Source organism: Anarrhichthys ocellatus, unplaced genomic scaffold, assembly GCF_004355925.1.
Source record: "Anarrhichthys ocellatus isolate YVR2014 unplaced genomic scaffold, GSC_Weel_1.0 scaffold21, whole genome shotgun sequence".
Lineage (NCBI taxonomy): Eukaryota > Metazoa > Chordata > Actinopteri > Perciformes > Anarhichadidae > Anarrhichthys > Anarrhichthys ocellatus.
The window spans coordinates 3278761-3302795 of NW_022280051.1; the positions used below are offsets into that span (position 1 = coordinate 3278761).

General features: G+C 44.1%; 1 protein-coding gene across 2 annotated transcripts in view; it reads right to left on the reverse strand.

Moving 5' to 3' along the window:
- LOC116389846 (fatty acyl-CoA reductase 1) overlaps positions 1–24035 on the reverse strand; it is a 49177-nt gene that overhangs the window by 17496 nt on the left and 7646 nt on the right. For both annotated transcript variants that reach the window (XM_031858864.1, XM_031858863.1), the window contains exons 2-7: positions 17218–17505; positions 6509–6684; positions 3235–3414; positions 2016–2193; positions 418–462; positions 212–330 (exon numbers count right to left, since the gene is read on the reverse strand). In XM_031858864.1, coding sequence (XP_031714724.1) covers positions 212–330; positions 418–462; positions 2016–2193; positions 3235–3414; positions 6509–6684; positions 17218–17505 — 986 coding nt within the window. The remainder of the gene's footprint in view (positions 1–211; positions 331–417; positions 463–2015; positions 2194–3234; positions 3415–6508; positions 6685–17217; positions 17506–24035) is intronic.

Sequence of the window (24035 nt, forward strand, 5' to 3'; positions counted from 1 at the left end):
ATATATATATATACACACAGTAGATTATAAATTCCTAACAAAATGATATAATATTGTCAGCTTTTTCTCACCATCTCTTCACTGCAGCTCAACGATGAAACACAATGAGGGAATTTCATGTTCAAAAGACTTGGAAAGTGTGAACCTGTCCTTTAAGTTTAGGGACCCAGGTTATCAAATCTCAGACAGAAACCCTGGGTGTGGCACTAACCTGCGTTCAGCGGTGTACCAGCCAGCAGCCAGCGTGAGGTTGATGACCACGTCCACGGGGATCAGGTCAGCCACGGCGTCGTTGTTGGCTCTCATGGTGCGCAGGATTCCCTTTCCAGCCTGATCACAGAAGCACACTTAGGACTCCAAAACGTGTCTGTGTGTTTAAAAGCTTTGAGGTGTAAGAGTTTTAACGCCGTCACTTACAGCTATGAAGACGCCACTCGGCCCGTTGAAGTTGTCGATCCAGCCCTGAGGTGTAAGAGCAGAGAAAACGTGTCAATCCAAATCAGATACAACATTAAGTAATCGATCCTGACAGCAACACATTTGTGATTATTAAGTGCGGAATTACATGTTCAGGGTTTTGTTACTTCCTGTGTTGGGAGAACAAGGGACGCTGGGAAGCACTGATTGCCGACTTCAATTAGAGAGCATTAAAAATGGATGAAACCACTGGTTACAGACTGCTGCAGTTTACAACGTGTTGACTGGAGAGCGATTATGCGGTCGAGGCCGAGGCTTCCCCGGAGTCTAATAATACGCTCTGGTGCAGATAAAGTGCACAGATGAACAGGCCAGAGGTGTTTTTAGCAGCACTACAATGTGAGGATGGCTTCATGCCCGACTAAAATGGCAGATAGATCTTTGAAGAGATATTTTGCATCATATTATACGTCGGCTATATGGTCAACATCTGGAGAAATGAAGCCACAAACTGACAGAACTAGATGCATATTATGGTTGTAAACACACTACAACACAAACATATAAATAGCCGCCCCCCCCCTTTGCCTCACAGCGCCTACTGGCACGAGCTGCCAAGGCGATTGCATGGCCAAGCGTGAGTGAGGCCTTTTGAAGAGTCGCTGCCAGGCCAAGCTTCCAACGGAAGGCTGAACACAGAGCCAGGATCTGCCGTCAAGAGTCCCAGCGCACACGCACAAGGCCTACATTTCCCTGACGCCAGACAAACAAGGACTTCCTTGTGTTTTACTGCTATTTCACTTATGCAGCATCATCTCTCAGAGCACTTTTGATTATTTCACGAGAACGTCGAGAGCGACCTTGAGCATCTAAAGAGTATGAGTGTGTCTATGAGTAGGTCTCATCTTATTGCATACAACAGTAAACAAGCTCAAAATAATGACCTAGAAAGCAGAATCAACTACAGCAATTCAAGACACTTCTTCTATGATCTCTAAGCAGGTTTATGGACATTAATTCACGATGGACGAAGTGTAAATCACACTGAATCTAAAAGAGAGAAGGAGGATATTACTCTGAGAAAGATCAAGATTTTTTCTTTCTTTGCCTCTATTTTTAGGGTTTTAGGGTTGAAAAATTACAGATTGGTCCGTTAAGATCACAAAAATGTTACTTAATATAAAGACTACAGGTTATATAACAGTTGATATTCCTTTTATTTACTTCTTGCAGTTAATGCAAAATGATTCAAATCCTGTGAAATGCAAATGTTGTAGATGTCAGGATGCCTGCAGCATCAGCAGCGTGACTGAAAGCAGCTTAAATCGTGGAAGAAGTGCAACTTTCGGAGTCTTAAGTCCTCTGGCCTTTACATGAACTTCTCTGCACTCTTCAACCTCCCACCCTTAACGGACATTCGGTTTGTCAGCGTATCTCCGCCCTCGGTGTCCCGTTTCAGCCCTCCTCACCCCCCCCTCAACAACAGCTGTTTGAGTTGACTGACTTGGTTGAATGACTCAGGACTTCTTCAGCCAAGATATTAACCGATTTGTTTGAATCGTTGGCCTGTAGTAGCTCTGTAAGAGGAAAAGACCCACTGGGAAAGGCTCCTGCCAGCTGGCTCCCACTATGGAGGGTCTGATGATGGCGATGTTGAGCTTGTCTTGCTCTTGCTGCACCAAGTACTCGGCCAGGGCTTTGGTGTAGGTGTATGTGTTGGGCCTGTCGCCGATGAGCCGCGGCGTGATGTCGCGCACGATGCCGTCATCCATCCACCTGGAGACAGACATGAAGGGCTCGGTCAGAGAAACGCAGCATGCATTGTGCTGTTGATTTGTGTATTATTATCACTAATAACTATGTGTTAATGTATACAGAGAGCAGCTTTGACTGAATTAGTCTGTAATCTTCTGGGCCGTCAGCTTACAAGCTACAGACACAATTTGGTAACTTATCACTTAAGAATCCATTGTGTTTTTGAGATGTACATTTATTCTGAATTCATTCATTTGTTTATATGTTAAGACAGATGCATACTCAAAAAGAATCAATGAAAAGTTCCTTCCAAAGTGTTGATACTCCTACATCTCCACTAAACTAAACTGGCGCTACTAGTGTTCAACACAAACACCAGGAAATGTAGCTTCATGTGCGCTTCATGTAGAAGTAGTATTCTACTTTTCTGGAACCCATTCATGTTTCATTATTGCCAGTGACTTTCAGAACTGGGTTAGCCAGATATTTCCATTTCATTTCACTTCTTTCTATCCGTTCTTTTTGAATCACTGAACAAATCAAAGGATGTGGGTAATGATTTACTGATTTGGAACAAAGCTAAGACTTGACATCAAACTGAATACTGAGGGAAAGGTGTCACAGGCAACTAGTGCTGATAATGTAAACAATAAAAAAAGTTGGTCAGAATCTTGGTCTCATTTAGCTATTTGTTTTATGATCTACCTAAAGAGTAACTTCGGCATTTTTTCAACCTTGAAATCGGTCAATTATTGAGGGAGAACACCGCAAACAGCAGCCACTAAACGGGTTGTAATGTAATCGCTCGGGCACTTCTTGTCAATGTACGTCCACTAAAAGTGCCTGTGTTTGCAACCGACAGGCTCAGATTATTATTATCAGTGTCTGACAACATTATGGAAAGGATACTGCAGAGAAATGAAACGTCTTTCTTAGTTTTGTATGAGCTCCATAGGGTCCTTTCCATATTGTTGTCAGACATAAGCAATTTTAGTGGACGTACATGAACTAAAATTGTTTCCATGCCCTCAGGGGGGAAACCCCAGCCCTTCCTCCACTCACTCCATGGACTCGATGAGTTTCTTGGGCTCGACGGGTGGCGGGTAAATGACCTCGTCGATGTGCTTGCGGTTGCAGTTTGCATAGGCGGTGGAGATGTGAACGAAGGCCTCGAGGTGGTGCATCTGCTTGGCCAGGCTGAGGAGCTGCTGTGTGGCGATCACATTCAGCTGCAGGGCGTGTCTGCCGGAGAGAAGAGAGATGTACAGTTAAATAGTGTGTGTGTGTGTGTGTGTGTGTGTGTGTGTGTGTGTGTGTGGGAGTGAAAGGTTTGTGTGTGCTTGAGAATAAATGGGTGTGTTCTCCGTTTGAGGGTTCACATGCAAGAACTTGAATCTGCAGAACATGATGATAAGCCGGAGCAGAATGACAGGACACGATGGTCAGACATTAAACCAAACAGGAAGAGAGAGGGGGAGGGCGACATCTGCTCTCCTCATTAATGAGTCTCATCATTATTTTCACTGAACACAGTTTTCAGCACACACCATCACTCATCAAGCCATGAGCACTTCAGCAAACACTTGATGTAGAGGGCATGCCAGATGTAGTAATTAACCGTTAACACCTTCATATAATCTTATTTCTACATGTCTGTAGGTTTTTAATACTTAAGTACGGAGTGTGTTGCTCAAATTGTAAAGCCGATTTTGAGCTTTGTAATTAACTGACCCGACAACGCCGCCGCATTAGAGGGGAGATCCTATCATCAAACCACGCGCTCTTGATTCCTCCATAAATTGCATCCATAAATGACAAGATTGCATTACACCGTGTGATGAAGTGTGCGTACGCAGAGCGTAAACAGAAACAATCAAAGATGATTTTTAGGAAGACAGAGTAACATGTTGAAAGAAATATATTTTTTTATTAATTTTTTCAATTAACCAATAATTACATGGCCTAGAAATTTCAGAAGAATGATTTTTTGAGCACAAAAAGTATTCTGTGGACAGACAGACCCTTGCACACACGACCGAACGCATGATCTCCCTATACTATACTTATCCCGATGACGATAAGATTCAAAATCAAGAACACCTCTACACCAGAATCACGAGGAAGAACAATATCCAACTCTTGTCCTGACATTGATTACAGAGGCACAATAAATATAAAAACATTCTCCCAAAGAAGTCATAAAATAAATAGTGTTTCTGGTTTTATCCTGAATGGTGCAGCTCTAACCTCATGTGGCCAAAAACACCAACACACCTTTCTCTCCATCAGTTGGTAAACCTGCTGCATTCAGCAGTAGATCTGTGTCAGCTCTGGAGTGGAAGTGCACCAGCATTCAGAGCCCATTTCTGCTCGAGGCGACAGTAAGAACTACTGAGGGTCAGTTAAACACAGAGACTGTGAGATAGAGTGCTTCTCTGGCTGTGTGTGGGTGGTGCTTGCAAGGTGTGTGTGTGTGTGCGACAGGAGGTTGGAGAGCGTGTGGTGGGCGACGGGTCCATCGGCATGAATCAGATGTGGTCAGGTGGTGCCAGCTTGTTAGCAGCATGCACAGATAGATGCAGAGTGGGGACAGTAATAGGGAGGGTGGTGTTGGTTGTGCGTGGGCTTGTCGTCTTCCCACCACCTTCTGGGACCACATGCAGGTCGCCACGCTGTCAGGAAAAGATGGACACCCCGCTGTGCCCCTTCCTGCATTTGACTCATCTCCCTTCTGTTTTTGCTGTTATGTTCTGGGTGAAACTAGAGAACTCAAAGGATCATTTTATTATAACTTTATTACATCTTGGGACATTGTTTATTACAGTAATATTCTACTCAACAGACTGTCTGTGTCCTTTATGTGTGGATAAAGACCAGCTGAGATGTCAGCCGCTGACTGAGTCTTCTGACTTATGCCGTGGTGCTGCCTACGACGCCGCCGGTCGTTGCACATGAGTAATGACTCCGAGAGATGACACAGATGGGAAGGACGAGAGAGAGAGAACGTGGGAGTGAAAGCTAGATGAAGAGGGGTGAGGCCACTTAGCAAAACAGATGGAAGGTGAAGCAACAGAGGGGAGTCAGAAGGCAACAGACGGGACGGATAGAGATGTGATAGCAGTAGCGGATCGATATATAACTCTGTGAGGAGTGAAGTGCAGCAGCTTTAGCCTAACTGAGCAGTCACTCAAACCGCCTCCAAACACACAGCAGTTCAAACACCACCTCTACCGGGAGCAATCCACCTCCACACATGCACGAGAGACTTCAAACACAGTACATGAACGGCCTTATTCTGCAGACATGTTTCTTTAACTAATCCATTTAACACACTGCATATCAGATCAAATAGAAGATGCATATGTTGCTCTACATTCTTCTTTTCTGCACACTGTTTTGCCTTTATGGGGCACCAATTCCCTGTTTGTTATCATCAGATGCAAATAATCCAAACAGTTGTACCGCTGTTGTCTTTTGTTACATTCCTAAACTACAAGCATCACTGGAGATTTGACCTCTTCAGACTTTTCACTTCTCCATGCACCTTGAAAGTATGAGAAGTTGTGCAGAAACCCTCCCTCTCCATCTACAGATAAAGAAGATGAAGCAGAAAGTACATGTTTGCATACCAAACCTGTTGGCAGTGTAATCAGCTGTGATGTGTTAGCATTAGCACTGTGTGACAGCAATTCACCCACAGATGCACATTAACGTTAAAGGCCTGGGATGTGTTGTGGCTGCCTGATAACGGAGAACCAAAGCAGACCACCAGGCTCTCTGACGAGGGGAACAAACTGAATACAATATGGAGTTCCATACAAAATAAAAATAAAAAATAAAACACACACAAATGTAGAAAGTGCATGTCTCATTATAATCTTCTAAATTTGATTTTGTCTGTGTCGATCACACAAGCTTCTTGTGCACAATGTGAATAAAGAAGGAATCACCTGTCTGTCTGTTTTTATGTATTTATAACGGTTGATTTCTCCACATCCCCATCCTTACTTTCTCTTTGCTTTAAATAGAACAAGAGTGCAGCTTGTTCAGCGAGCCGCAGATCCTCTGGAGTGACGTCTCACAACAGGAAGTCCCGGTTACCGAACAATAACCAGATGTGTAAATTATCAGATTCTGTGAAATGCCAAAAAAGCTGGTAGTGGCAAAGAATTTCAAATCAAAAGGGTTTCAAATATATTCTTTTCTGGGAGAAAGCAGCAGAATGCAGATATGAATCAGTGAGTGGATACAGAGTATGTTTTTGTATGAAGGAGGGATGGTGAAGAGTGGGTGAGGGTGTTTTTGTTGATGCATTGATGCGGCATGTGATCCTCACTTGAGCGGCTCGTCGAAGCGGATGGTGGCGGCGCAGTGGAAGACGACGTTGATGCAGGCGGAGAGCTTCTCGACGTCCTCCGGGCTGATGGCGAGGCCGGGCTGCGTCAGCTCGCTGCTGATGGGGATGATCTTCTGGTGGAAGTCGGGGTCGTCCTCCCGCACTCGGTCGAAAAGCTGCCGGACAGAAAACACACCGAGAGAAAGATAAATTTACCCGGCAACATCTGCAGCGTTCAAATAATGCAGCGCAACAGACTTTAATGCCACTTATATTTATGCCCATATTGCACGAGAGCTGGAGGGGAGATCAACTGTTAAAGCTGACGCTTGCATCAACAGCTAAACACTAAAATAGCATGACGAGGAATGCAAATGATCTCAAGTCAGTAAAGACAGCAAATGTGTTCATTTGCATGAAAAAGTAAAGCACAATGTCTGCCGTTTTATTTCATGAAAACAAAAAACACGGATGCCACGAGACATGTGAGACACGTGGATTGGTCAACAGTGAGTATCAAGGTGTCGAAGACGAGGACAACAAAGCATCTCCTTCACACTGTCAGCTATTATTAACAGGGTTGAAATTAAAAATCATCATCTTTCATTTGTAGTAAAAAAGAACTGTGGATATAGCCTAATATATGGGCGAGAGCTGCTTTCATTTTTTTAAATAAATTGGTCGTTTGACTACAATGAATCTACTGATGGCACCGAAAGATCGACTGATGATTAAAATTATTGTTGGTTTCAGCCCTAACTATTTGCAAGGGTGAGGCATACAGATAAAGCACAATATTGATATGCATATCATGATACGGTACGCATATAACGATTCATAGATCAAAAATAACCAAATTGGAATGTGTGTTTCTGCATAATCCGGCAAATTAGATTTCTACCAAATTGATGCATCTAATATTGTCATAAAGCTGTCCTGCTCAGAGAGGCCACTAATTCCAGAGAAGGGAGAGCAATCGCTCTGTACACAGTGATGGCACAATGATCTAATTCATTAGAGTGCAACATTATTCATTCAACTGAAGGGAAATATGTGTAAATATTTGCACTAATATTTGAAGGGCCTCTGTAGGTGTGACAGACGGGTTGGGTTGCACAGAAAAAAAACGTGTCGCTGCTGTGGACCCACGAGTTTTGCTCGTCAGTGCTGTGAGTCGAAGGCGTCCTCTCTGATGAATGTCAAAGAAAAGAAACGCACTCCCTGTTGTATACATAACACAATCTGTGCTGTGCACACCAGACTTACATCCAACAATGTGAGACTGAAAGCACAAGCAAGATTAAACGCTTATGTCTGAGGTTTGGTCTGCGAGGAATGATTGTTTTTACAGTTTCCTTGTTTTAAATCTACAATAATCTTTACATTTGCTGCATGTTACATTTCAGCACAAGCAAATGGATCATCCCTCAGGTTAAAAAACACTCGTCTAGAACTGCCTGATGACGACGAGTACTCGTATGCTCATGCGCTACATATTCTACACGAAGCCCTGCTTGTGTGATATCATCCCACCTTTTACACAGCTGTTTGCTCACTGAGGGCTGCAGACGACATTCCAACATGGAGGAGGAATAAGTCATCTCGATTTACCAGCTCATGTCTCACACACACACACACACACACACACACACACACACACACAACCCTCGCTGCCTGACAACCCGGTGCACCCTGCAGAGCGCTAAGCACCCCCTTACCACTGTGCTGTAGAGGGAGACACTAACCGAAGGCAGCAGAGAAAGTCAGTCAGATGTCATATGGAGTCATGCCTTTCTTTGTGCGGTTCCAATCAGGAGTCGCAAAGAGAAGTGTCGCCAACATGGCTGACATTTCTGGCAGCCGTACACAAAGACGGGAGATGGCATGAGAAGAAGAAAAAGAGGGTGAACGAGAGGTGAAGTGAGGGGATTGGCATCAAAGTGTGTGCGCTGTCCGTTATGAAATTGCAGCTCTCTGTGTGTGTGTGTGTGTGTGCGTCAGCTGTCCTAGTAAACAACAGCACTCTTGCTGAAGAGGACAGATGTTGAATTAAACAGCTTCAAACAGCTGTTTATATTCATGTTCTGCTTAGCCATCATTCTATTGCTTCGTAACGCTGCTCTCCAAATACCCAAACGCCAAGTCCTGATGTAAAGCATGTGATGTCATAACCAAGAACAGTTCCCAACTGGGGGAGAGGAGTGCATGCGATGTTTTCTGCATGACAGTGCAGCACTGTTTTCATTATGTAATGCAAAAAATAGTAGTGCTTTCCCTCCCTCTGCTTGAGGCCAACGGCTTGACAGTAACAGAGACCTAAATTCTGTATTAAACCCTCCCATATCTTCTCTATATTGATAGAGGTTTTTGTTAAAAAATGTTGTGATATTTGATTTTCTCCTGCTCCGTAAACTTCCCCACTTTACTGGATGATTCACAGAGCTTGTGATGTCATGTATTGACCTCAGTTCAACTTCCTCTTGAGGGCGTGTAGCTTGGCAACGCTAAACAAACCACCCAGACATTGGCAGCGGCCCGTCGTGGACTAAACCTTGTGGGTTGCATGAAGAGGATGTCTAAAATGTAAACTCCTCTGACAGCCCTGATTATGCTGCCTGTCACACACCGTATCTGTCAGAGACACATCAGGTGAAAGAGTTCATTGTGACAGAACGCTGTCATAAACGTGACCTGCCATGGCCTTTTGGGTTTCTCCAGCTAGTCAAATGCTGATTTTACGTGGGGAAAATATTAAATGCGACACATGTGACTCACTCGTGATGTTTGCAACTGCTACCAAGACAAAAACCACAAATGTAACACCAGAAAAAAGCACAAAGGAAAACCTCCTCAATACTGCAACGAGAAGTGTTGGTTTGACTGAGGAAGAACTCTTGACTGCAGTCGTAGTTGTCATACTGTGTTTAAAATAGAGCAGGCACAATAAGTTACGATTTAATACAAAGAGTAGCTGGCAATATCATACGGCTGCCCCCTCATAGTCGATTATTAGTCAACTAATCTGTTGTTTGGTAACACTTTTATTCAGCATAAAAAAAACGAAGACCAAATTCGCCGATTAGCCGACTCTGATTTCTTAAGTCCATTTGTCGTGATGCTTTTTTGAATGTTGTGTAAAATGTTAGCAAAGTTGAATTATAGAAAGACCCCGAGGGGAGAAAGTGCATCGGGTTCAAAAGGGTGAATGAGGCCGTTGAATGTGGGCTTCAGAGCGCTCTTTGTTATGGGCACAAGCAGAGAATGGCATTGTGGGATTGTTCTGTTCTCTTTTCTTGTGCCAGCCTTCCATCGCTCGCATTGACCGTCACACCCTTCTCCGAACCCCACGGGCTATTGTATGCCTTGTGCAGGAATACAATAGTCCACCAGTTTGCCGTTGCTCAACACTCTGCAGGGACGGCTGTGGTGATGTTTAACCACGAGTGTTTTAGTAGTCAGTCAAACAGAGTCGTGGCCTTGAACCAGCACAGATAAAGGTGGTCTATAAAGTCAGTTCTGTGAATGACTTTTCCTTCGCTTAACCTGAAGAGGTGGCTTTTACATGCGGCCACTATTTGTCCTTTCTCTGCTCTGGACATCTCTTTCCCTTAGGACAATACATCTTCCATACACATTGCTTGAAGCAGCTGTTCGTACGACTTTCACAGAAACCCAACGCTAATGGCACTTTCCTTTCAGCCCAGCAACCCGAGATGCCATTCAAACAGCCTCTCTTCTCACTAACTGCCCTTTAACTGGTCTCCACTCTTTTCACAGCCTCCTTCACGCAGACCTTTCCCCCGGAGCAGAAACAGAGAGAGAAAGGGCAAGAAAAGACGCACAGAAACTGTGAGCTAAGTGTTTTGTTTTTCTGTCCAAAGGGTTTATCGTAGCAAAATGTCATCGCTGTCTAGTGTTTCGGAGAGGGTCCTCATGTATGAGGGGGGTCAGAATGGGACAAAGTGTGAAGCAGAGCTAAATTATCTTCAGAGGTGTAAGATAACTCTGTGACAGACTGGAGTCTTGACTTCGGCTACATCCACACTTCTACATTTTTGTTTTAAAAGAACGAGTATTTTAGCGCTGTTTCAGAAATAATCTCTGTCGATGCTACCATACCATTTGCTACTATTGTATTAATATCATTGTGCTGAATATCTTTGTTTTTTGATGACTTAAACTCCTTGATCACGGTCGATAATTGGGCATGAGCACAAAAGTCCATACAATACATTGTGGAGCATGTGGTCAGTCGTCATTAAATCTCAGATGCCAGCGAGGTTTCTCTTTCTCATCTGCAGAACTGACAAGGCTGCATACTAAAAGAGGGAAGTAAGGAATGAGAGGAGTCTCATGGGAAGGAGTGAGGTAGGGCAGACATGGCTAACCCCCGGGGCTGTCAGCATATTAAGGAGAGAAAAGGTTCATCCCTGTCCCTGCCTCTGCTGCAGTGTCCCAGCGGCATGAAAACAGATTGAACCAGAAAAAAAGTCTCCAAAACCTCCAGTCTGTGGAGGAAACAGCCTGCCTAAAAATCTTGCTTATCCATTGGCGTACTCCTGGATGCCAAGACAACGAATGAATGTTGGTGAAAAAAAATGTAAACTAAATTCGCATGAGGGAGCAAGTGTTCTGGTTTATCTTCAGTTAAGCACTGTCTACTAATAGTGAAATATTTCACGAGTGGTCCACTTAAGAGAGACAATCCCGGCTCTACTCTTTATTCAACTCTTTCAACCCTGAATCTCACAGCTTCTTAAGAGCTTAGGGAGGGGGGGGTGATCAAGCATTGCATTGAGCAGCTCATCACAGCAAACTAAGGAAAATGGAGGGTTTTCTTATGTCTGGCTCTGGGCTATCATTGTACACAACTCAATTGAGAAGATCAATAAGAGCAGAGTAATAAGGTTTCTGGGCTTGGCGTTGGGTATGACGGTGGCAGACAGTGACCTCATGCTGAGCCAAGGAGACTTTTATTACCCTGCAAGAGCAAACGGACAGAAATGAGACTCGAGGTTTATGATGTGTACCGCAGGCTTTTGTGTCCTCATTAAACACCACAAGGAATTGAAATGGGATTGAATGGTGAATCAGCTTCTTTTGAGTATGATGCTTAGAGAGCCAGTCAGAGCATTTTTAAAATATTAGTCTTCTGAAGTCATCTGAAAGAAGTCAAGCCTTCCAGAGAACAATATAATTAATAGATGGATGAAAAAGACATTTCTGTTAAAAAGAAACTCAAGTGGTGAGTATGACATGAATAAGTGCTGTAGGAATGTACATTATGCTGAATTAACCACTTGAGAGCAGCTGTTGTAGCCTGCAATATTTTTTAAATCTTGATCTAACTAACCTGTATTTATCCGCTTGTTCTCCTTAAGTCTCAAGTCCTCGTCTCTGCAGGTACAGCAGTGCAAATGAAAGACTACATGACAAGCTGTGATGAAATCCTTTCTCGTGCTGAGGCAACCACAGAGAAACGTGCGGTATTGTGGCCAAAAAGCTCTTGTGTGAACCACTTCCACAATTTCTAGTTTCTTGAGTCCTGACAAGAGAAAGTTTTGTGTCACATTGGTTTCAGAGTTTAACTGAAGACAGAGCGGCTGCAGGCTGTAATCTGGATGAACATGATCCTCTCCGATATGGAGAGCAGCTTCTCATCCGTCCTGCCACCAGGCGCCCGAAGCCTCCACCAATCTTCTGCCCCACGCTTCTGCACTCAAACACTATCGACTAGAGGCCAAATAATAATGTGAGGACAAGGAACCATGTTTTCTCTACTGCTTTCCTACAGCTGTTTACACACTATTGACTATCCTATAAGTAAATCCAATACTAAAGTGCCAAAAGACGAAAAAAAAATACCCTTTAAAGTTTATTGAAATTTTCATTTGGTGTTCCCAAAAGGCTCCAAATGTCTTTTCCCCCTCCTATAAAAAGTGCCCATAAGCGGGACTTACTTCACTGACTAAAGAGTTATACAGAGGGAAGATTCTGTATAGTTAAAGCAGGTCTAGGTGTAAGGATTCAACCATACCGATATCGGCCGATACTGACTCAAATATCAGGTATCGGTGACAATGTGGCGGATCTATACAATTCCCCCCCATGTTTAAATACTATACACATTATATACTGGAATTTTAATCCCCGTCTACATTTTGACCAATTTGTTGCTGCATTACAAAGATTTACACTAGTATTTCCTGTTAATTTTGAAGATTTTTTTAGACCGACAGTATGAGAAAATTAAAGAAATAAATATGTCTTTTAACCATAAAGCACATAAACACGTTCTAGTAGAAACCCAAAATACAAGCATGAACCTGAATGCATAAATTCCTAATGTCTCCTTTAAAGGCACGCTCTTGGATCGTCTAAAGAAGAATCTCAGAGGTCTTAATGTCATAATATAGATATCTGTGGAGCCATAAGGACGCATCTCCACACGCTGTGGAGGCACTGAGTTGTGCTGCAACAGTCCCCTGAAGAACCCAGTCTTCACTTCGCATGTCTCCGCTCCCTTAACGACTTCACGGGTGACGTTTAACGTGCTAATTTGTTTCATGAACTGGAGTCAATTTGCGGCCTAATTAGACGCAAACGCATCGGTCCCCCCCCCCCCCTCACCCCTCTCTCTGGGGAGGAGTTGCAGGGCTATTGGTTGCTTGCCTGCCGCATTGCATGCCACAGATGAGCAGCGAAACCGGCTCGCAATGTGCCAGTCTGGCAGCCTCGACTACTCCTCAGAGTCCCCGTCTATGACACAGCAAATGACCCGAGTGAAGCCTGAATGAAGGAAGCGGGTCAGAAATTGGTCCGCTCCTGCTTCAGGATTGAGACGGACAGCGGACATTAACAATTCAGGCAGCTCCACAAGTGGAAACGCATACAGCAGAGCTGCCTGTTGGAGCCGGCAGGAATCAATACATCTTGAATATTTATACTGCTGGAGAGATCACCCGGCTCCTGGACGCACTCAAGAGCAAATCAATAGAACAATGTAGTCATGTTGGATCAGAGTGTGATAATGGGCAAAGCATTGACCACCGCGGAGCACCTCAGCACAGAGAGTCAGAGTCCGGTGCAAATGTCTTCCTCACTCTGTAGGAGCTTTAGTTGCCTGCAGGTTGAGCCGGTACAGTGGCTGCTAACAATACAAGAAATAGCTTTTGTAAAATAGCTTTATAAATAAATAAGACCAAATGCTGATGCCTCCCGACTAAAAGAGCAGCCAACCCTATAATAACAGAGAAGTGGGCTGTTTTCCCTCAAGGAATTACTTCTGAGCCGCTTGTTTAGCAGCGACTACTGCAGAAAAAGAGAAACTTAGAAGGTGAGTAAGTGCAACAGCGCTCGTAGATACAGTGTATAAACCTGCTGTGCATCCGTGTCTGTCTAACATGCACAACAACTTAGCAAGCCTCCTACAAACATGCATCCTCTCTCTTGCAGAAGACATGAAGACATTATTCAGCTCGAAGATGAATATCTGCACTTCCATCAAGATAAAGATGGCATCCGACGAGTGATAACTCACGCCATTGCTAACAGATTAGTGCACGTCTATTGAAGCTCGCAGGTTTTAAATCATTCCAATAAATGCATTCACAAACACGCCCTCATCTTTTAACTCCTGCCAACCCTTCATGAAGATACAGGCATGGCTTATTTCCTTTGCATCAGCACCGACGTCACTATAATGTGGCTTCATCGGCACCGGTATGTCAGGCTTGTTAGGCATCTCAATGACTCAATGAGACAGGCAGTGGTGGGAGAAGTATTCAGATCCTTTACTGAGGTAAAAGTATTAAACCACACTGTGAAAATACTCCATGTTCTAAAAGATCATCATATGTTTGTCTGGTGGCTGTTCTTTGAGAACCCCGTATCTCTAACAAGAACGACAGACGCTTATAAGCTTTGTGATGATGCATTTGTCAGCTGACCAAAGAGGCTTTTTAAATAGATTTTTCTTATCTTAGGAAGTAGGAGGATATTCTCAACAAATAATAGGAACAGTTCATCCTTCAGTTTATCACAAACATTCAACATCAACACATCTGGAACTAAAGATGTCAGACAAACATAGTGAAGTAGAAGTACAATAGAGATGTAGAGGAGTAGAAGTAGAGTCTAGTTAGACCATTGGCTCTTCTCATTTCTTAGTTTGTACATCCCCGATTCGTTTCCTCGCCTCCTCTCCTCGTGTCTTAGTCCCTTTTACCTGATGCATTACACATTTTGGATTCCTGATGCACAACCGCATCACCATCTGTGGTACAGCTGCCACAACGAACAGCCTGTAAATCAATGATCATTAGTAATTCTCTACCAATAAGAATACACCCCTCCCTTATCCAGGATTCTGCCTTGTAGGCAAATTCCACATGATCCCTTCCCACCTGAAGCATTCCTCCTCCCACATCCCCATCTCTCGCAGTCACAGCTCTGGATCAGCAGTATGAAGATGCTGCACCGACTGTTACTGGGTTCAAAAGCCCGCTAGTGGGTGGTGGGGGGTGGGGGAGCATGCCACAGAGCAGGAGAGAGGCCTTGTGTACCCAGTGGCCTACTTGTATCAAGTGCCTGACGTGCCATTCAGTGCTTGGCACCGCAGCAAAAAGGCCTGCAGCCGTCTAAACATTCCCACTGAATCAAAGTAGCCTCCGAACAGGCAGACGGCGCTTCAATGTCAAAGTCGCTGCAGTGGAGATGCACACAGACAATGTGATTCCTATCCGTTCGTCTCTTTTTTTAACTGCCCGGGGCAGCTCCCCTGATTGCATCCTCTAGAAAAAAAAAAAAAAACCCCACCATGGGACGGATCAGATGGTCGTTTCCTAGCAACAGGTGGTGAGAAAGATACTGGCCTGGCTCGAAGGATGGAGAGGAGCGGCTACTCGGGAGACAAAAAAACCCCACTGTTCTCCTTCATGAATTATGCCGATTCTGAATAGAGTAATACCGACCCGTGGACTCGCATGAATACCAATCGGAGCTCGAGGCTCGGTCATGGAAATTAATGACATCACTTCTGAATGCGGGTCGAGCGTGAGGCAGTTTGTTTTTGGCAGAGCGTCAAGCTGAGGACACGATAAGAGTGATGCAAAAATCCAATAGAAAACTGTCAAGAGGGGGAAGTACTGCAAACGGTAGCAGCAGTTAAATAACATGTTGAAGTGTGTTAAATACTATCATCATCCACTGTTAACCAAACTTTTCTCCTCTCCTTCTGTCTTCCGTTACATCTTTGCATAGCTCACCAGTGGCTGCTGTGTCGCAGACGCAATAAAAGTTTGATTATCACTGCTTATGTGCTACCTTAATAAGCTGCAGCAGAACAGGAACAGGGATTTCGAAAAAAGGTGTTTGTATCCATCTCTGTCGCCCACTCTGATGTGCAGAAATGACAGGGTGTGAACTGGCACTTTAACAGCACTGAGTGAACTAATTACATGGTGAGGGGTATATTCTACGAATCCCGAATGACTGAAGCATCGCGCTCCTTGACGGAAGGAGGGGAGGTAAAAGAAAAAGAAACACAAGTGCTCGAAAGTAGTGAGTAGAGTAATGAATGCAGTACCGAGGTTCAATGGGAGCGGAACAAAATAGATGCTATTACAAAAAGGGAGACAGAGAGAGAGAGGGAAAGGGGAACACGGTGAAAGTGTGATTTTCTTAAGTGTGCCGACAGTTTGAGGCCAACAACACCCAACCAGAGCAGCTGCTTGTCAGCACATCAATACGCACCCAATGCTTCGCTCCTCATCGAGCCCAAAATTGTTTTTCGTTGAGTCATGCTTTGCTGCTTGGCCCGATGCAGCTGACGCACATATATTTGGAGCTCGTCCCCCATCCTCACTCCTCTCCCCTCCCCTGGTTTTTGTCTTTCTCCCCTCACCTTCCCTTCCCCTGATCTTCCTTTCCTCACCTCCTCTGTCCTAAAACCTTCCTCTACCCACTTCCCACCCTCTTCTTTCTCCCCGTCAGTATTTTCAATAAGAAACCGTCCAGTTCAGTTAACCTTTCACGACTCCTGATCAGACTCCTCATTTCGCTCTCCGACGCCTCGTGTCTCTGCTAAAATTCAAATATTGTTTTGGGGTCATTAAGTTTGCTTCACCATGGCAACAGCAGCTGCCGCTTGTTTACTCACAGGCAAATTTCCATCGCTCTGTACACACTTACAGCTGCAATGCCATTTGAACAACCCTGGATTTGAATGATGATTTGAATCAACAGCCCCACTAGCCAAAATGTCCAAACAATCTCCTGGTTTTATGGCCTCAGAAATGATGCTGTAATGGTTCAACTTTCTCAAAAAACGGCCAGTCAGATGTTCCAATCACAGCTGTAGCAAATTCAAAACATGTGGGAACAAAATAAGAAGCCGTAGTTGTTGAAATTGATCAAAATTAGACTTTGAATCTGAAAGTGAAGCTTTATTTAAGCTGCAGATTGTGTTGTCAGGTTTCTAAAGAGCTTCCACTCGTCTTTCGCAGCACACACGACAGAATACAAAGCTTAGTGATTGGATAATCTCTGCCACAATGCACCTTGGGAGTCGTACTTTACTTCACTTACATTGCTATGTACTCAACCTTGAGAAACTAATGTACCGGTAAATTCCATGTAACTTTGCATAGCCGGAGATGAAGTTGGGTAACAGTGAAGTCAAAGCATCAGCTAACACCTTCAGCTCTCACCTTGCACGTCATCATGTCGCTGACCCTCTGCTGCATGGACTGCCCGGCTTTGGGCCTGACCAGGAGGTAGAGGGCTTTGACCTCGGGGCAGGACCTCAGCAGCTTCTCCACCAGCACTTTGCCCATGAAGCCCGTTGCTCCTGTGATCAGCACGTTCTTGCCGGCGTAGTATTCCGGTATGGACGCCATGCTGCCGCCCGTTGTGCAGCTGGAGATGTCCGTCAGTCGGGTCTGTCCATCTGCTGCCTGCTCTCCCAACCCGCCGAGGTCCCGGTCCTCAGACCGCTCCTGTACAGGAAGCAGGAGGTGGTTTAAATACAGCATCAGGAAGTACTTGTGTGTTGTGAATACACAGTGAGGTTCAGTGATGAAGCTCAAACCTGACCTGTGAATCAGACGTATGTGGTAAAGGTTGTAAAGAGAAGTTCTGCATGAATGTAATGTTAATGACTTCAGTTTGATGTATATTTGGTGGAGGAAAAAAACAAACACATTTCAACAAATTCAAAACATGGATCTGTGGGTATCTCTCTGTTCTGACATTCACACTGCCAGGAGAAACATCATGCAACTAGTATGCAAATAAGACGAATATTCAAACAGGCGGAGAGAGACTGAGAAATGATTTTGCATTCATTTGTCATTATCAGGATGTTTATTTATAGAGAAAACAAAAACATTTGAACTTTCTTTTACAAAATTAGTAAAGCAAAGTTTAAGTCAAGGCTTACACATAAAGAAAAAGATCCCAGTCACTTCCACACAGTGAGGCATTCAGCTTATTATTCAAACATGGACGAACCCACACACACACACACACACACACACACACTGTGGAACACTGTGACCTTACGTCTCCACAATCGACCCACCACAACAGCACAGGATGTACAACTACAATCACACTATACGTCAATATCCCAATCTTCTATCTGCTCCCAAAGTTACACCAAGAACACTTCCAGCTTGTTTTGGAGATGTCGCATGACATCCAGCCGTCGCTGCGTTTGTTCGTGTAATCTCTCTCGTTCCACAAGGTCTCAGGGGAGTTTCTCCGAAACGCAGCTTGTCCGTGTTGACTCAGGGGTTATCCTTGCATGATGATGAGATGTATATGGCGACAGATCCAAGCCAACATTAGCTGGAGGCCTTGCTGGTGAGCCATAACAATCTCCAGCCGTTGACACGCAGTCAAAATCAAGAATGCCTCAAACAATAGGCTCACACACCTGCTAAGATACACACACTAACTCAAGATAAAGAGACCCACACTTGCATTCTGTGTCATTCTTCCAGTGATTTCTGCCACACTCATTCTACGGCAACTTAATTGGATCAATCACTGGTCTAATGGACTGCGCCTGCCTATTTGGGCCAATTCAATACCATGAATCAGGAGCTGCGTTTGCTGCTTTAGCAGTGGCAGGCGGCCAGGTCCTAAAAAGTCCTGATCCCGAAGAAATCCCTGTTGGCTCTTTAGCCTTTATTTTATTTCTAACTTAATGACGACAGAGCTTCCTGATTGGGCAAAATTTGGGGCAACTGTGGGTTAAACCGTCAATTCACCTAAATTACTAAATACATGTTTTCCCACTTGTCCCTAGTAGTACATTGTGATAGCTTTGGTTTTATGTGCTCAGGTTGTGAGGTATTCTCACACCTCATCACTACTTTTTGCAGAAATGTATGTAGTATAAGCCCTCTGATAAACTAGGGCTGCAACTAATGATTATTTTCTTTACTGCTTAATCTGCTAATATATTTAATGAGTCGAGAAAATAATTGTTTGGAGAACAAAAATTGTAAGTTTCTCAAAGTCCAATGTGACACTTTCAAATGTTTCGTTTTGTCCAAACTACAATTAAAGATAATATTCATTTGACATAACTGCAAGACAAGCGAAAGGAGCAAATCTTCACACAAGAAGAGGGCGACGTTGTTGTGGATTTTATTGCAGTTCTTTGTATAATTTGATGGCTGCCATTCTTTCAGGATGCGAGAGAGGGGGAACACACACCAGTGTTGGAGAGGTGCTGATCACGGTGAAAGCACAAGTGTTAACTTTTTTTAAAATATTTCATAAATTACCGACGTTTCAACATGACACCTTCTCACTACCCTGAAGAAGACTACGCGTGTGACTATTTTCCTTTACACTTATAGTGTGCTGCCAGACCCCCCCCCCATACACACACACACACACACACACACACACACACACAACGATACTCCAGCAGGCATTTATAGCCACTTCAGGAAATGAGTGGGTGCATGGGAAGTTTATCACGGCGAGATTATGGTTAAACCCGCCGTAGATGTACAAGTATCAACACGAGTACTGACAAATACTTGTGGCTGGTTTATCATCGTCACTATTTTGCCCTAAAGTCAGATACTCTATCAGAAAAAGGCGACAATGTTCACATCATCAAAACTAACCCACACGCATCTCTGCTGGGAATATGACAAAAAATGATAATGTATGATTTAAGATACAATTTGGGGGTGATGAAAAAGTGAACTCGTGAAAGCCAGTTAGGAAGAGTAATGTTGGTATTTTTTAGGGAAGCAGCACAGCTCATTCATAACTATATGGCTTTATACATAGAACAAAGGGGATTTGTATGTGTTATTTTGAATGCTATATTGTGCTGCCAAACATTTACAGTCTGAGACTTTTATCTTTAATCCCTTTAGACAACAGCTCTGAGCCGGCATGTGTGTCTCTCTGATCATTGTGCTGGATGTGTGGGCTAAAAGCTTCGCAAACCACGCTGCCAATGTTGCTGTTCATTTGTGTGTGTGACCATGAAGACGATGCAGCGATACATCACAGGCCTCTTGAAGACAGGATGACAGCTTCCTGTCTCTGGTTGGCATCATCCTCTTTTTTTCCTAAACCAATCATAGGAGCAGCGCAACATTTGCCAACCAGCCACTTAAACAAAACAAAGGGGCTGATGGTGTTTAGTTGTAAAATCTTGCACTTGGCAACAAAAGCACAACATTTAGCCAAGATTGTCTCTCGATCAGCACTTTTAGTGACTCAGTCGAGCTTGTGATTTGTACACAAGATGAGTTTTTTTTCTGCTTCTTTCATCCTCTCTCCTGGACTGAGATTCCCGGCAAGTCTGCCCCAAAGACAGAAGACGGAAATCAAATCCTCCTGAGCCAAACGTGGCCCAGATAACAAAACAGTCTTGTATTAGCTTGCTTTCCTTCCTTCTGTGCTTGCAATATTGAATTACACTCCCTTAAACACATGCACACACACACACACACACACACACACAAAAAACAATCTGTGTGTGTTTGACGTAGTCACTGGTGTGCAGTGGAGAAGAGGCGTCACAGAAAAAGAAGGCCCGGCTTTCAAGCTGAACGCAAAGTCCACTGAGCTTTACATTTATACAGATTCTGACGGATTAGTTAATCCCTTTAATCTGGATCTATAATTTACAGAGAAGGTAATATCTGCAGATTTAGTACTCCGTATGCAGAGACGGTGAAATAAAAAAGGGTCAGTCAAGGTCCTCTGCCGACATTCCAGCTTTGTGCTTCACAGAGATTCCCTGTGGACACAAAGACAAGAGCAGGGGGCCTGAAAGTCACCACGGATTAACGCCAGACAATGGAAATGTTCCTGCAGCTGGAAAAGTGTTGGAATGGACCCGGCACATATCTAACCTCAGAAGAATGCAGTAGTGGGTGTACACAACGCCTCTGCTTCTGCCTGTCAGTTAGGCTGATTATGTCCAGGCCGCGGCTACGAGCCAACATGGAAACCGGAGCTAAACTGGTTACGTTAAAGAGTCCAGTTTCTGCCGCTTGATACTGAAGTCCCACAGTGATTACTGGGGCTGATTCAGGGCTCAACCCTACATTTTAAATGTGGCATCTGCACATATCTGAAAATATGGTTGCCATTTTTAGTCGCCTTATTAAGATGCTATGCAGCTACACATCATCTAAAAGTTACTGTGAGGAACTTATTTTTATGTTTTATGAAACCGTCTCTTCCCACCACGGATCCATCGGACCTTCAGCATTGAAGTCTTGGACTTTGGGCACCAACATCAGCTTGTCCATCATCACTACTTTCAGAGATGTCCTCCAATCTCAATTTCTGTTTGCTGTCCCTATATTTTAATATGTTAATGGATCCCAATGGCAACCGTTACTTTCGAGCCCGGTGGCAATCATTTTCCATTTTTCGATACGGCAGCCAGACAGTTGTCCTCGTCAATCATACGCAGAGTGAAGGACAAGCGGAGTGAAGCTCAGACGACGTGTGTCAGCATTAACCTTTCCGTGTTGTCACTGATGAATAAGACGGCGTTCTTTTTACAGTCTGCATTATGACTCAAGAGGAGAAATGTCAAAGCACTGGGCAGCAAGGACGAGCACTTAAACCTTCAGGGACCAGCTTCTCAGGTTATGAAGCCATCTTGACTGCGTCATGTCTAAAGTCACTCGGGGTCGTTTCAAAAAGTTTGGAGATGCTCGAGGCTGAAGAGTGCGGCTCAGCTGCAGCACTCCGGCCTTATTTCATGCTTCCTTTTCTTGTGACTGAGGTTTTTTTTTCTGTGTTCCTCAAAGCTTCGCTCGGCGGGAGGTCCATGCTGTTTGTCGGAGGCCGGTTGTTTTAAGCCGCAGCTCTGCAGCCCTTCTGCTGCCTCCGGCCTCTCCTCACACAACCCCTCTATTAGTGGGTCAGCTGTGTGCTGCTGGAGACACAGGCAAACATGGAGCTCTACAGCTGCACGCTGGCCAAGACTATTATCAATGGACAAAAGCCGACAGAGGCGGGAGGGGGAAAAATAGATGCAAAATGCAGTCAACAATTAAGGCAGCATTAGTCGACTTGAATGCCAGTGCAAAGCAACACAAAGGAGAAGTCAGTGCCTTTCACTGAATAACACAGTGCCAACATTGTAAAATAAATAAAAACAACCTAGAAAGCGGAGTTAAGTGTACTACCAGGCGTTTCTACATCCTGGTGCCAACATGGAGACTTCTGAATAGACGAGTCCAACTTGTGAACTCAAGCCAGGAGACAGGAAGGTCTCAGGGGGCCAAACACGTCTCGTCTTATCCAGGATCCAAGACTCCCAGAACGGAAACCACCACCAACACCGTGTCTACACACAGGAGTGGAGCAGCTCCGTCTTCGTACAAAGGATGTGTTCAGGCCCAGTATCGAGTTGTAGGTCAACCGTTGTTTCGGCATGATGATCATCCACAGCTCCTTCCTGAAGCGGAACGTGAGATAAGAAAGGAAATGAACGAGTCCCGGGTCGGGTAATGACCCGATCATGAGATTAGATTAATAAAATATATGAGCTCCTGGAGGAAAAAGGAGCGGAGTTCATCAGACTTAGTGATAAAACTTGTCAAATTGATTGTTTGGAGGTTACTGTTGCTACGCCTGTCAAGCTCTCAGATTACCAAACATATAACAGTGATGACAGAGTTAACAACTCTTTGGCTGCAATAAAGGGATCAAGTCTCGCCCGTCCCGGCGTCCACCATGACAACTTGTTTCGGAAAAATAATCTGAAATAAGTTCCATTGGGGTTCATCGGAAGGGACGGGGCTTCGCCTCTCTATAGAAACCAGTCACACATACTACAATCCATGAAGATGCATCACTATGAAACATCTTTCCCAGCATCCTCCAGCTCGACTCCCCCGCTCCAGGAGGTTGTGACATTGGCCCTTTACACAAACCCTCATAGTTGAACAGCACTTTTAGGGGCTCTTATCCCAGATTGCATTACGGCATAAAAACCAGCAGATCTTCTCTACCACTTCATTTCTTTAACGAGTAAGCTAAAGGCTAATCTCATTAGAACTAATTATATTAGCTGTGGGCTTCAAGGATTTAAGCAGTGTCTCTTTAATTTTTCACATTCGAATCAGCACATGAATGTTGTTGCTCAGTATCAGATGTCTGACCACAGGAGAGTCAGTGTGAGTGTGTGTGTGTGTGTGAGAGCATATGTTTCTGTGTGTTTGCATACTGGTGCACCAGTGCGTTGTCTACATTATGTCTGATGGCGGAGGGGTTCTGTAATTACACCAGCGGTCTGGGAGTGACAGAGCCTCTCTGTGCTGTGCTGTAACTTTACGCCTGACTCTGACTCATCAATACTAAAGCCCAGTATCCTTAAACTGAAGTGTCTCATTTTCTCACAAAAAGCCTGAAAAGGTAGAAAATACCTAAATATGTGAGCATGGATTTTCTTGGATTTCTGTTAACTTTTTCCAGTAACTAAACCACAATGTCTCCTAAATAAAGTGTTTAACAGCTTCTTGCACTCACAATCCACTGTTCAAACAACAACAAAAATATATCTATATCTCTAATAGGACTCTCTATGGCAGGAGATAATATAATGAAGACCTTTGTAAAGGTAAATAAGACCTCTTCACACCCTTTAAAGCATTTTTTAAGGGTAACTGAACTCTGCAGAAACCGCTTTGGAAGGTTTTTCATGGTTCTGTTGTGGATCAGGTACAAAGTTTAGACCTCGTATCTAACATGCATTTTAGATAGACGTGCCATCTCATGATACGTCTGTGATATACTGGAAATAATATTGTTAATATTGTGACACTAGCAGCCAGCATAGGGGTGAAGGACTGTTCAATAATAGAGTACTCTCTCCCCTTTGCACATGCCACAGTCACATTTATATGCATGAGAGTAAAACTGAAGCCCCTGTGGTACAATATAAACTCCACACCCCGTCTTGTAATTCATGACTCGTCTGTGCTTTTGAACAACAACCCGCTCGCTTGCATAGAAACCAATA